Source organism: Zerene cesonia, chromosome Z (assembly GCF_012273895.1).
Source record: "Zerene cesonia ecotype Mississippi chromosome Z, Zerene_cesonia_1.1, whole genome shotgun sequence".
NCBI lineage: Eukaryota > Metazoa > Arthropoda > Insecta > Lepidoptera > Pieridae > Zerene > Zerene cesonia.
In genome coordinates this window covers 11,529,808-11,542,836 of record NC_052122.1, presented here as the reverse complement: position 1 = coordinate 11,542,836, position 13,029 = coordinate 11,529,808, and the positions used below count along the sequence as shown (strand labels likewise).

Below are 13,029 nucleotides of genomic sequence, written 5' to 3'. Positions count from 1 at the left end.
AAAGTAATAAATGTTATTTGCAGTTAACAATTTTCTTTTTTCTTTATTACAATATTTATGGCAAGACTAGGTATACGCAGAGAGGTCAATATGAGGAATCTAAACTGAGAGTATTAATATTATCATATCAGGACTGCTTATACATTGTCAAACATATCCAACGAGTTCCTAGGAAGCACTGCGCCCGTAAAGAAAACAAAGTGGTCCATATACAAATTATACAACACTGTTATCTAATTCATTAATGCATTTATGCAAAATCTGAATCTTAATCAAAACTAGACACTTGTCCTGGCTCCGCTCGAGTTGATCAAGACAAAGGTACAATATCTTCAAATCACGTCAAAAAATAGCATTGCACTCTACTGGCGAATGCATTGTCAAAATCGGTTAATTATGTATAAATAAAATTTAACCAAACATAAGGCAATTAAATCTTAATTAAAACAATCATTACAAGCATGTTCAAGTCTAATCAGACAAATCTTCCTTCCACAATATTAAATGCATTCTACGTATATCATACAAAATTTCCTCACTAGCCAGTACGAAACACATTACCTGATTGGGATGTAAAGTCACCCATTCGACTCTGGTTCGAACTTGGTAATCCTTCAAAGCGAATTTCATGCAGCGCTTCACTGACGCGAACATCGCTTCCTCCACTTTGCCTAGCCAGTCCTCGACGTTACCGCGGGCTTTGAGACCCTTTAATGAACAAACAGTCTTTGTACTGCTCTCTTTATATTGAGTATAATAATAGACAGCGTTATTTATGTTTAACGTCAATGTTAAATAGACAAAAACATATCTGACTAATATTTTAAATGCGAAAGTTTGAAAAGATGCCTGTGTGTTTATTGCTCTTTCACTCAAAATCTACGGAACCGATTGCAATGAAATTTGGCAACTTTTTATCCCGATATTCCTACGGAATATGGACTTACGCGGGTGAAACCGCGGGGCGCAGCTAGTTCATAATAAAAGAATAAAAACGGTATAATTTATTAATTTTAAATCGGACAATTTCGTTTCAATGAATACATCTGTTAACAACCATCAGTTTTTTTTTATTTATTAACAAATTATTATTTTTTAACGTGGCAGAAGTAAGTTTGTTTGCTTTCAATGTCGTTTGAAACATCAAAAATCGTGTCTTTTAGTACGTAGTAGTCTAAAATAAAAGTTACAAACAAAACTCTAAAATCATTCAGCATAACTTGGTCTACGCAAACGTGTGGCGTTAACAGTATGGCCGGATAGCAAACCGTTTAGAAATATGTCAATCAGGAATGAACAGATGTAATTGAAATTCGGCATACAGGTTGCATCTGACATACCAACAGATACATTTAACGTTTTAAATTCGTTTTGAGTTTATAGTATGTGGAAACCCTACAAATATATATATTTTTTTATGCCATGAGCGGACAAATGAACTGGTGGTTCGCGAGATGGTAAACGATCACCAACGCCCATTGACATTCGGAGAGGTAGTCCTCTATGAATGCGCTGCACTTTTAAGGGGGAAAGGATAAGAAAAAAGAATAGTCCATTCCGCGGAAGGGCGAGGGAAAGAAAATGGTCAATAACTACTTCGTAGAATATGTAAATTATATGTATTGATAATATTGAGACTCTGAAGAATGGAAGTCAATACCTTGCCCAAATTGATTCTTTCTCCTTCGGGTGAGAGCATGGCAATAATATCGGTGGTTAAATCTTCAGCTTTCGCCGTTTTTGCCAGCTTCGCCTGCAAAGCATCTCGCGTAGCAAACGACATCTCTCTTTCAACAAGAGTGCCATCTTCTGTTATCTCCATCTCACTCTCCGGTAATTTCACCCCGAATTCCAGTTTCGCAATCGCATCGAAGCATTTGCGTAGATGCGGTTGTACAGCATGAGGATTGCGTGTCTGCCAAGAAAATTTATCATGTTTTTGTGTAGAATACATTCGGAATACTATAAGAGTTTTAGCTATTGAATATTTTCAACAGTAATACTTTTTGCAAGTAATCTGTCTACTATACAAGGATATGTACATTAATTAACATTCAAAATCTTTGAAAGAGCGATCTTATTTGAGTTTTTAACATGTCACTGTAATATAATATCCATCCAGCACCGATTAAAAAAAATATTTTTTTTAAATACAATCCAAACCAATCTCCCGCACTATGCACACTAACTCTATATTATACTTAGCATATATTTTTGATTAAAGGTGATGATGATGACCAGGCCCAGCTTTACAGTATCAAAGGATATATCCATAGTACATCAAGGGATCAATGAAATTACCTGAGCCAATATCTCAAGCAATTCATCGTTGGATAGAAAGAAGAACCTCGGGAAAGCCACTCGTTTGGTCTCTAGGTACGCCTCCAAGCACTTCATGATCTGATCCAGCATCTCGTTGTTGCGAACAAACTCGTCGTATAACTTTGGCTGAGTAGCTGCTGGCATGGCGAGAGGAACCTGTAATTTTTTTTTAATTATTTCTGTGGATACAGTTTGGTAAAAATTAAACTTTCTCGTATTTATCTCAAAGCAGACTTCTTTAATTATATTTATACTGTGATTAAACATTGAAAAATAACAAAATTTGTAAAATATTGGTTGAGTGACATGATACATATGTGATATATCATATTTGTAAAAAGAGACATCCCACTGCTTATATTATGCAGTTTTTAACATTTTAAATAATTGAATATGTGGGTTATCGTGATATATCCTGGCGACGCCTTAGACCGCTAGACCATTCATGATCGAATTTGTTCTATTCTTTAAACTTTTTAATAAATTTGAATTGAATTGAGCGTCCTGTCAATTATTTATGTTAAGATAAAAATACTCTGTTATGAAGTGATCACAAACTTCCATTACTGAGAGTTAATAAGATTTTTAAACGTTACAAATGTGTTTTAATATCTATAGGCCAAAGAGCTATATACTTACTAAAAATTGTGGATTTCAAAATGTACCCTATCTTTAACGACGGTGACGTAATAGTAAGCACACAAATTTTACCTTAGCCAATTTCCTCATAATATCCTTCCACGACTTATCAACGATGGTGAAAAGTCGCGTCTCGTTGGGCAACTGCCGTTGGATGTCTGGTGCTGAGAATATCACCTCCAGGTATATCCAGGTCTGCTGGCATGCGTACCACTCTTCCTGTTAAAACAAGATTTTGGGGAATAAGTATGATTTTATTGGAGTTAAGCATAGATAGCATTTGTAACAAGATAAAAATAGTTGCATAAAAAATATGGTAAAATAATTAAAAAAAAAATCAATATTCCTCAATGCTATTTAAGACATAACATTACATAAAATAACACACGCCATATGCGTTATTTTATGTGATCTTTAGGGACAAATAAAAGGTAAAACATTATTGAAATAGAAAAAAAAACGTCTGACTTACCAAAGTTCTTGCGAATAACTCTAAGTTTTTGGCCCATTCTTCGACCCTGCTCCTAATGGGTCCGCAGTTTCTCGAACTGAGTATAGTACTTATGTGAATGTTGCTCTCGTCAACAGCAGCCTGGATCTCATCTAGACCACCTAGGACATAAACATCTCGGGCGTCCTTGTGAAGCAAAACGGGGAATTCTAACGCTGCCCAAATTTCTTCCACCTACCATACAAATTTTGGGTGATTAATTTCTAGATTTTTATAAAATTCAATAAATCTTTCAATAAAGTGGTCTTCCTAATTTTAGTCCTTGTATAAAATAAATAATTAGTTGTTCTTATTTCGTCACCCACCTTCTTCAGTAAAGCTTCTAAGCCAGCTTCCGAACTCGCTTGACCAGCGACTTCCATGAGCTCCTCCGCATGTTGGAAGGCCTGCAAGTCTTCCAACATCTTCAGGGTCACCACCATGTCCGGCGTGAAGCGCGTATGAAGAATTTCCTCTATACGGACCCAATGTCGAGGTTTTAGTGCTGGATTTCGGAGATACGACATGACTGGTAGCTAGTAAAAAAAAAATTTATATGCATAGTGTCGAACTTGATGAAACGATTATCTAAATACGACATAATATGAAACTGAATCTTCATATACACAAATTGCTGAAATAATGCAATAGTATGAACATTTATCGTCTACTGAATTGAAACAAAGCTAATGCATACTATATGCTGCGTTCCTGACAAGCGACAAATATCTGCAATTGCAGGACAGCATAATTTAGAACCTGTATCTAGAGAAGTAAGAAAAAGTTGACGTTTACGTATAATATTATGTAGTTGTTTAAAAGTATGAGGTGCTGTAACCAAATGCGAAAACGCAAGATAGCGATTTAGCCGGCAAATTTGTTTATGTTTTATGTAATTAAATTTTAGCATAATTTTGATAATAACCTTATCCTTAATAATGTCGATAGTCTCCTTGCAGCCCGGAACTATCTTGTTTGGTGGCAGACCTTTGTCAAGTTGGTTGAATGCTTTTCCGAAGTTGATTGTTGTTGTTTGTATCTCATCTATATCTAACGAATTGAAGGGTGCTTCATACCTTTAGAAAGAAACGAGAGCAAAAGGTTACAGATGAATGGACTAATCTTACTTTTATAAACGATATTTTCAATTTTAATTAAAACTAAACAAATAAAATGACTAAAACAAATAAATTCTAAACAAATTGAAACTGAATTTTAAACTTTACTTTACTTACTCGTTTTATAAATATTTAAAAATGTACTTTTAAAAAATAGCTGGCATCATTTCGCTATTTCACTTTATCATATTTTTATAATAAATAATAATAATATGAAATATTTTTTGTTACATACTACGTCAGGGCCATAAAAAAGAACACATTGTTTACCAAGATGCAAACAGATCGTTCCACTCTTTAGAATTCTTCCACAGCATCTGACGCAGCCGCACATCTGTAATGGCTTCATCCAGTTGTTCCAATCTCGCTGGTGGTATCTAAATGTATCAGTCAATTAATGTTGCACCTTTTTACAATAGTGCCTGATTATACGAAGGTTTTAATATGAGGTTGATACAGTATCTTCAATTTAATTAAGAAGATAATGTTTTATAATTTGATATTAAATACATCCATATATATTAAAATCACCAAGTGTGTTGCTAAACGTCAAACTCGAGAACGGGTCGACCAATTCGGAAAATGTTTTTCAAACATTTTTGAGGCACAAGGTTTTAATGTAAAAAAAATGCACAAACTGATGCCGGGCGGACAGCTAGTTGCTATTATTTAACGAATATCTTACGATCAGCATCAAGCATCGTATTTACCTTGAATATTTTCTGCCACTCGCGGATCTGTTTGTCCCTTGTGGTACACACTTGAAGTTTCTCTGATAGATCATCAAGAACTTCCAACACCTTTTCGTATTCTGATTTTTCATCATATAACCAAGGTTGCTGTAAAATTCAATTATAGAAACAACCGCTGCATGTGTTCAGTTCTTAAATATACTTTAAAAAACATTTAAAACGCGTTTTGATTATCCGAATATTTATTTTTAGTCTTGAAATGAAATGAAATGAAATTCTTTATTGCTTATAAAAAAAAGAAAGAAAAACTGAACTACATTAAGTAAGCAAAAGGCGGCCTTATCGCTGAGTAGCGATCTCTACCAGGCAACCCTTAAAGTAGCAGGAGAAAAGAATATACAAAATAGTGGATGAGCAAAAATAAGGCAATTAGGAAAATAATTTGAGGATGGTATTAAAATATATACATATACATAATATATACATACATACATATATAAATAACATAGAAGTATATATAATCAGATTTATAATAAGTTCTTGTTAGGATAAATGATTTGGATATGGGAGTAAATTCTCATGTATAATTTTTCTTAGTTTCAAGCGATACGAATCAAAGGCGCTCTTCTAACGCTCACAAGAGACCAAAGCCATAAATGTAAAATATATTCGTTAATTCTATTTAGGGTAAAATACAAGGAATAGTTTGCTCTACGAACAACAACTTCATCTCGCAGCTTATTGACATCCAGCATCAACTCCATGATATCCTTCCCGATCTGACTGGCAAACATTCCAGCTAATTTACCTCGAGTTTCCAGTCTAGCGTCTACGTTGGTGCGTAGATTGCCTAGGGCTACACTGAGACCTATACGCAAAAGATATTATCAATTATTTTATATATGACATGCAAATAACAAGATATTAGTAACTGATTGTACTAAACTCTACGGTCATTTCCTTTAACAAATTATTTCTTAATGAAGGATTGATGGACGTGTCTGTCGCCTGTATTAAGATTTATATTTATATAATGTTTATATGTTCATTTAAGAACATACTGTATAAAACCACAGTATAAATATACGTATTAAATACTTTACTCCTAAAAGTATGAAAATTAAAATATCCTTATTTTATCAATAGTGTGGTTTATAATATTAAATTGAATGTGATGCATAAAAAAATCTTTCTAAGCATAGATTTCATTTTGGTCAACCTGTAAAAAATATTTACCCAAATATTCAGTCATATCATCAGGTGGTATAGCGATATTAAATTCACCCATCAAATCGTACAATTCCCGTAGATACTCTAATCTTTCTTCTAATTTAGCTACTCGAGGTTCCAACCCATCAAGTAAGAAGTTGTAAGCCACGAGTTCACCGGCGCTTTCCGGCTCTTTGGTTATATCATCGTTGATGCCTTCTATTCCTTCTAGAATTTCGTCTATACATGTTCTTCCAATACTGAAAATAAAAATAAATCACTTTTATTTTTATGAAAAATTAAGAGAAATCGATATGAGCGTGCGAGCGCGTATGATGCGTTTTAAATTTATATGATGATATTATAGTGTCACGACAAATACCTTTAGAGAAATGCAAGAACATTAATGAATGTCCGAAACGGGAACTTACTCAGGTGTGGTCGTATGAACAACATCAAATAGTCTTCTCGGTTGAGGTCTGAATAGCTCTTGGAATGGAGACAGGCAGAGGAACAATAATCCAAGTGGCTGATAACTGACGACATCCTCAATCTCTTCGATTTGTTTAACAAACTTCTCACATAACTTCCTAAACACATTCACGTCTCTCTCTTGCCTTATTATATTGGTGTCCATCTCATGAGCCTCTCTAAAGTTTTCCATAAATTTATTCATTCGCTTAAGGAAAGTCCACAACTTTTCAAAAGCGCTTCTTATGCATTGGGGTATAAAATTGATATCGTCTAACATTTGCTTGTCTTGGTGCATTAAGAAGTACAAATTCGGTGACTGGCCAGCGGACCATTCGACTTGCTTCCCCATTATAGTCGGCTGAACGAATATTTGTAATGTATCCTCATTGAGAAAGTTGTGAAAGGTCCGAACGTATTCCTCCCAATAGTCGGTGATTCTTTGCAAATATTTTGATATTATTTTTTCACTTGGATTCAGTTCTACTTCTCCTGAAGGTACGACATAAGCATCTACTTGGAACAGAGCCCACTAAAAATAACATTTATTGAACCTTAATACATAAAATAAATAAATATATTAGTAAAACCTTATTATATATTCATTAAGAAAGGAAAACAAAAAAGGCGCATAGCACCAAATTATTATGAATAGTGATATTGACAATAATATAATTAAATATTTAGAAAATTATTTAGAATAGCTCGCACCTTGCATGTCTCAGTGTCTCTAGGCAATACTTCCAGTACTTCATCCAAATCGGATCCTTGGAGCAACTCATGCGGCGGAACGAATTGCACGTGCGTTCTCAACATGTTCGCCATCATGGAGTTCGAGAGTTTCGTCAGACGGTATAGCATGTAGTTCGTCATGTAGTCCATTAGTTTTATGAAACTAAAGGACACAAATCGATATATCAGTAATGTGTGCTACGATGATAGACCGTTGTTTCGTAGTGACCACAATGCGTTATGGATATCTATCGTATGGATATATAGTTACCGAGATCGTGGCATATCTTTTAATTGAATGCAAATGAAATTTTAAAGCATAAATCGCACAAAACGTACCAAGCAAGTCTCTCACAATAGTTCCTCTTATTTGCCTTTTCGGTGTACGACATTCCTCCCTGAGGCTTCCCTCGTATAATCTGAAAGGGCGCTATGTTCCTATCGTCGTATATGAAGCCCTGTTGGTACAGAGCAGCATGACAAGCTGTGGTTATAACGTCTAGTACTATCGCACGGAATTCGAAGAGCTTCGTTCGCATATACTCCACTTGTTTCATCTGGAATATATGTTTTAACTTGTAGGTATATGATAAGTTAAATAGTTAAAAAGCAAGCAATTAAGTTCGCGTCCGCGAAGATTTAAAATGAATTAGCAATATTACTTCTACTTTATAAGTTATAATTATCTTATACCTTTAAACGAGCAATTCTTGTATATATATATATATATATAATTGGAATCTCGGAATCGGCTCCAACGATTTTCATGAAATTTAGTATATAGGGGGTTTCGGGGGCGATAAATCGATCTAGCTAGGAATTTTTTTTAGAAAATGTCATATTCGTGTTTTATTCGTGTTTTTTTTTTCCTGACATCTATTGGTGAATAATAATACTATTTTGCTTCGTAGATAGCTGGACAACTGAAATAACCCATAGTCACTTTTTATACCGATATTCCTACGGGATACGGACTTACGCGGTTTCAACCGCGGGTCACAGCTAGTTATACTTTATACAAGAAACAAAAAATACGCTGCAAGACTTTTTAAGTCATGAAAAGTCAAGTTTCATACCTGAACTTCAATAAAGTAGAAAAATGCAATATCCATATCCTTAGAAATATCGGCAAAACTCTTCATATACATATCACAGCACATTGCTTGCATGCTCAAGAGTGCTTTGCCCAAAACTGGGGTCAGAATGAAAAGTTTCTTAGCAATCTTCTTGCGGATTCTGCTATATTTCCTGAATAATATCGATTTCCGCCACACGTAAAACGCTTTCCAGTAGCGATAGTTCCGGAAAAATTTTATCTGTGCATATTCAACTGTATTAATAAAAATACATAATTCTGCATAGTTATATACGTATTTCCGTTTTTTTTTTTGTTGTTTAAACTAATTGTTATTTAAATTATTGCTTTTGCTTATAATAATTGTTTAGAAGTTGTTTAAACGAACCATAATAAAAAATATATGTAGTTATTATGACACTTAATTTTAAACCTAACGCGAAGACATATTTAGAAGAGAAATAAATAATCAATTAACCAAGTCTTACATCCGTAAGCTGTACAAATATTGTGTATTCTTGTTCCCAGTCTGGAAGTTTGGTGAACACCATTTCGCTCGTGTAGTGCGTTACTCCACACGGACTTATTGTCAAGTAGTTCCTTCTATCAATTTGATCATATGGTACCACCCTGTATAATAAAATGGGTATTTTAAACGTATTATGTTGATGTAGTTTAAATCAAAATTAGTGGAGCTCAAGAGAGCGTTCACATGAGTAGATAATTCCATTTAATTGTTTTCGAAGTTCAGTTTATAGTTATGAAATAAATGTTACACCATCAACATCCCGTTTTCCCGTTCCCGTTTGAGTAAATACATATTTAGTTTGATTAAAGTTGAACTCATGAACATTGTTTTATCAAGGGTAATTAGCTCTTTGGTGTCGATACCCCAACGAACTAATTACCTTTGAAGAATTTAAAAAATGATTTAAGATCTCAAATATCTATATATTATGAGATCTTAGATAATTTTTTAGATTCAGTACAGAAATAATTAGCAGACTACATATTACAATTTACAACTGTTTAAGCGTATTTTTCTTTAAGAATGATATCCTTTTAGACAATTTAACAACACTTGGTGTAATAAAATGTTATTAAAATACCACTACAAACTTTTTTGTAAACTTTGTTCATACTTGAGATAATATGGCGTGAAATACACATTCTGTGGGTGTACGGCGTATATCATGTATAAGAAACCGCAATCTGGGTTGCCGCGGACATAATCTATGACTTCCTTCTGCGATGCAACCACTGGCTTCACCTTCAGCGGGTCTGTCGTGGTGTGCCCCTTCTCCGCCACGTCAGAATCACTGCGAGACTCGTGAATCTTTATAGCTTTTTTCTTTTTACCTACAACGATATCAAACACTTTTGCTAAAACGCTGGCAACTCGTATTGGCCCCCCGCTCAGACTGAAACACGCAAAAAAATAGTCTCAGAAATAAGGTAATGCTATTGGTGAGAGTCCAACCGGGTGTACCAACGAAATCTATTTGTTCTTGTATCTATTCCTATAAACTATTAAATAGATTTATAATCAAGCGTGGATAATTTTATCAGAGCTTGCTGCCTATTTTTTTTGTTACAGGCAGGTATAATAACAATTTTAAGTGCTGTTTCAACTTAACGTTTAACAAAAAGCATTTTAATTTTGTCCAAATCTGTTTAGCCGTTTCGTGATGTAGTGCAATCTTGATCTGCAAAACTGCGATATTTTGAATTCTGCTTCATATTGTTTTTAAGATATTGATCTGTTTATGCTTACCTTCATCTAGTTTAATAGGTTCAAGGTGCAACTTTTGAGTTTTCCTCTCTTTTTTAAATCTTTCTTCTTGAGCCACGCCGAAACCGGTCTGTTACAATAACAATTTTATTTTAAGTTCATCTAGCTTTCGCTTTCGTGGTATGGGATAAGAGTATATGATAGTAACCTTTGTTTGAAATGAATATTCCGAATTAATAAATAAATGATTAATAAATGCATTTAATATATCGATATATTTATATTTAACAATATTCCATTCAAATTTATGTTATGTAGCAATCACTTGCTTACCAAATATATACCCATCATGCGTTAACTAATATACCCCTACCTAACAAATCCTATTTCAGGTTTCGACCATATTATCAACAATACATCCAAATACAAAAATCTGATCTAGCAATCCCTTTTCGCAAGCAATCGAAACGTTGTATTGTAGCACCAATAATATTGTTTACTAACAGTAAGTAGTAATATTACGTCCATGATTAGCTCGCAGATTAGAGCTCGATCGAGTGGTATAACAATCGAAGATTGACGCTAATCCTAGATAGGAGATACGTTATTAATTTGGGGTTATTAACGAATAAACGTCTGAAGCGATTGTAACGAAAGATGTCTGAACACTCGACAGAAATCTTGATTTTAAATAAAATGCTGATTTGAAATTGGTTCACCCGTTTAAGAGATGCGGTACCATTGACAGACGCACAAAGCTTAAAATTACGGTATCTCTCTTCTTAAAATCTAGCTCACCAAAGGCTCTGGTTCTTTTTCTACATGTTCAATCTTATCCAACAGCTTCCTGTGGGGCAAATGAAATCCGATATCTCTTGATTTCCTGAAAAACAAATGCCAATTTTACCCAGTTAAAAATAAAAATTCGCATTAAGACTCAATAAAATTAACCTAGTTTATAGCATACAACATGTTCACCAGTATAAGCTAGTATGTAAGTAATTGATGAACGGGCAGCAAGGTAAATGCGTCTGGTGACATGATAGTAATCTATGAGTGCCGCAGGAGAAATTAGCTCTCTGTTGACATGACTGTTTATGTTAGCATTACCTTAAGAAACTAGAACATATTTGAGCTAAATATAAGGACTTTTAAGCTGTTGATATACGCCCAATCCATCATCATCATCAGCACATACATGATGCTACTATCCATAATCCGATATTGTGGGGTAGCGTACTGGCTATGCGCCATTGTTGAATATTTAAAACTTCCCTTCGGTTGTAACTATAATTTGCACATATACGAATCGAATAAAACTTTGTTGCTTTAATTGGTAGTTGTATGTATGCTTATTAATATTATAAATGCTAAAGTATATCTGTCTGTCCGTTTGCTTGTCTGCCCGTCCGTCTATCTGTCTCTTCTTCACGCCTGAACCACTGAAGTAATTTCGACCGACTGAATCCATGTACGTATATAGCGTATTTAAAAACATTTGAAGAAATAATAATGACTAATAATTAGGTGTACGTAGTTTTATAAATGAACATACTACTCGCGCCCTTTACTTTAAAAATCGATTGAAGTTAAAAACTAATTCGGATCAATCGCAAAAATTTTGGTACGTATCGCTACTTTAACCAGTAAGATTAAATATGCACGAATAAATAAAATCTTTTTTTTTCTTCTAAAATGGACACAACATAAATCACACTATTCACACTAATATTATAAATGTGAAATGTCTTTTTGTTTTGATGTTTGTCCGTCAATCACGTTGAAACTACTGAACGGATTTGATGAAATTTGGTATACGGACAGGCTGCAAGCTGACTTTATATAGGATACTTTTTATCCCGATTAAATGCTCCCTTAGGATAAAACAGGAATCTATATCCGAGCCGACACGAGAGTCTAGTTAATGTAAAGTCAAAAATTATCAACATAAATGTATTTCTAAGTACCCAGTACGCTCTTTTTCGAACTTAATTAAATGTGGTACCTAGATTCGCTTTTGCCGCTTTAACAACTGCTTTGTTATTTAATGAAGATAAAACGAAAAACGTTCAGGAAAATTTAATTATGAACTTATTATATTATATGTCTAAAAGCAACTGTTGAAACGTCTTTCGTCTTGCAGTTCTTTATGTAAATATGAATAAATAAGAGGAAACTTGCCTCGTGTAACAAGTAGGAACCTTCCGAACATTACGCTGAAGAGTCTCTATCGCCGGCAATGTACATGGTTTACGGTGCATTATTCAATTATTCACGATTTTTATTGACTACAGCTTAATAACAGTATATATGTATAAATTGTTGAAGATCCACACAATAAGTCCAGAAGACTGTGTATTTGTTTAGTATTTACTATAGCAACGCGTAACAAAAATAAACAATTTTGAATTTTCGAGCGCTTTGTCAAATGAAAACGCTTTCTGCAAACGCAATAATTAATATGCAAAACACAGATAAAACCTTTGATTATATACATGTCAATTAAATAGAAACACTTATTTTTCAATTAAAGTATTGGTAAATAAGGT

At 34.0% G+C, this 13,029-nt stretch overlaps 1 protein-coding gene across 1 annotated transcript in view; it reads right to left on the bottom strand.

The window, feature by feature from the left end:
* The window catches only part of LOC119835845 (dynein heavy chain 6, axonemal), an 83,700-nt gene extending 70,959 nt beyond the window's left edge, over nt 1–12,741 (bottom strand). The window contains exons 1-20 of the mRNA XM_038360881.1: nt 12,662–12,741; nt 11,279–11,363; nt 10,523–10,610; nt 9,891–10,125; nt 9,237–9,378; nt 8,750–8,989; nt 8,013–8,230; nt 7,653–7,836; nt 6,902–7,473; nt 6,498–6,730; nt 5,981–6,129; nt 5,280–5,408; nt 4,840–4,946; nt 4,377–4,527; nt 3,778–3,987; nt 3,434–3,646; nt 3,034–3,180; nt 2,302–2,478; nt 1,661–1,915; nt 562–708 (exon numbers count right to left, since the gene is read on the bottom strand). Of these exons, the coding sequence (XP_038216809.1) occupies nt 562–708; nt 1,661–1,915; nt 2,302–2,478; nt 3,034–3,180; nt 3,434–3,646; nt 3,778–3,987; nt 4,377–4,527; nt 4,840–4,946; nt 5,280–5,408; nt 5,981–6,129; nt 6,498–6,730; nt 6,902–7,473; nt 7,653–7,836; nt 8,013–8,230; nt 8,750–8,989; nt 9,237–9,378; nt 9,891–10,125; nt 10,523–10,610; nt 11,279–11,363; nt 12,662–12,741 (3,762 nt within the window). The remainder of the gene's footprint in view (nt 1–561; nt 709–1,660; nt 1,916–2,301; nt 2,479–3,033; nt 3,181–3,433; nt 3,647–3,777; nt 3,988–4,376; nt 4,528–4,839; nt 4,947–5,279; nt 5,409–5,980; nt 6,130–6,497; nt 6,731–6,901; nt 7,474–7,652; nt 7,837–8,012; nt 8,231–8,749; nt 8,990–9,236; nt 9,379–9,890; nt 10,126–10,522; nt 10,611–11,278; nt 11,364–12,661) is intronic.
* Between the last annotated feature and the right edge of the window lie 288 nt (nt 12,742–13,029).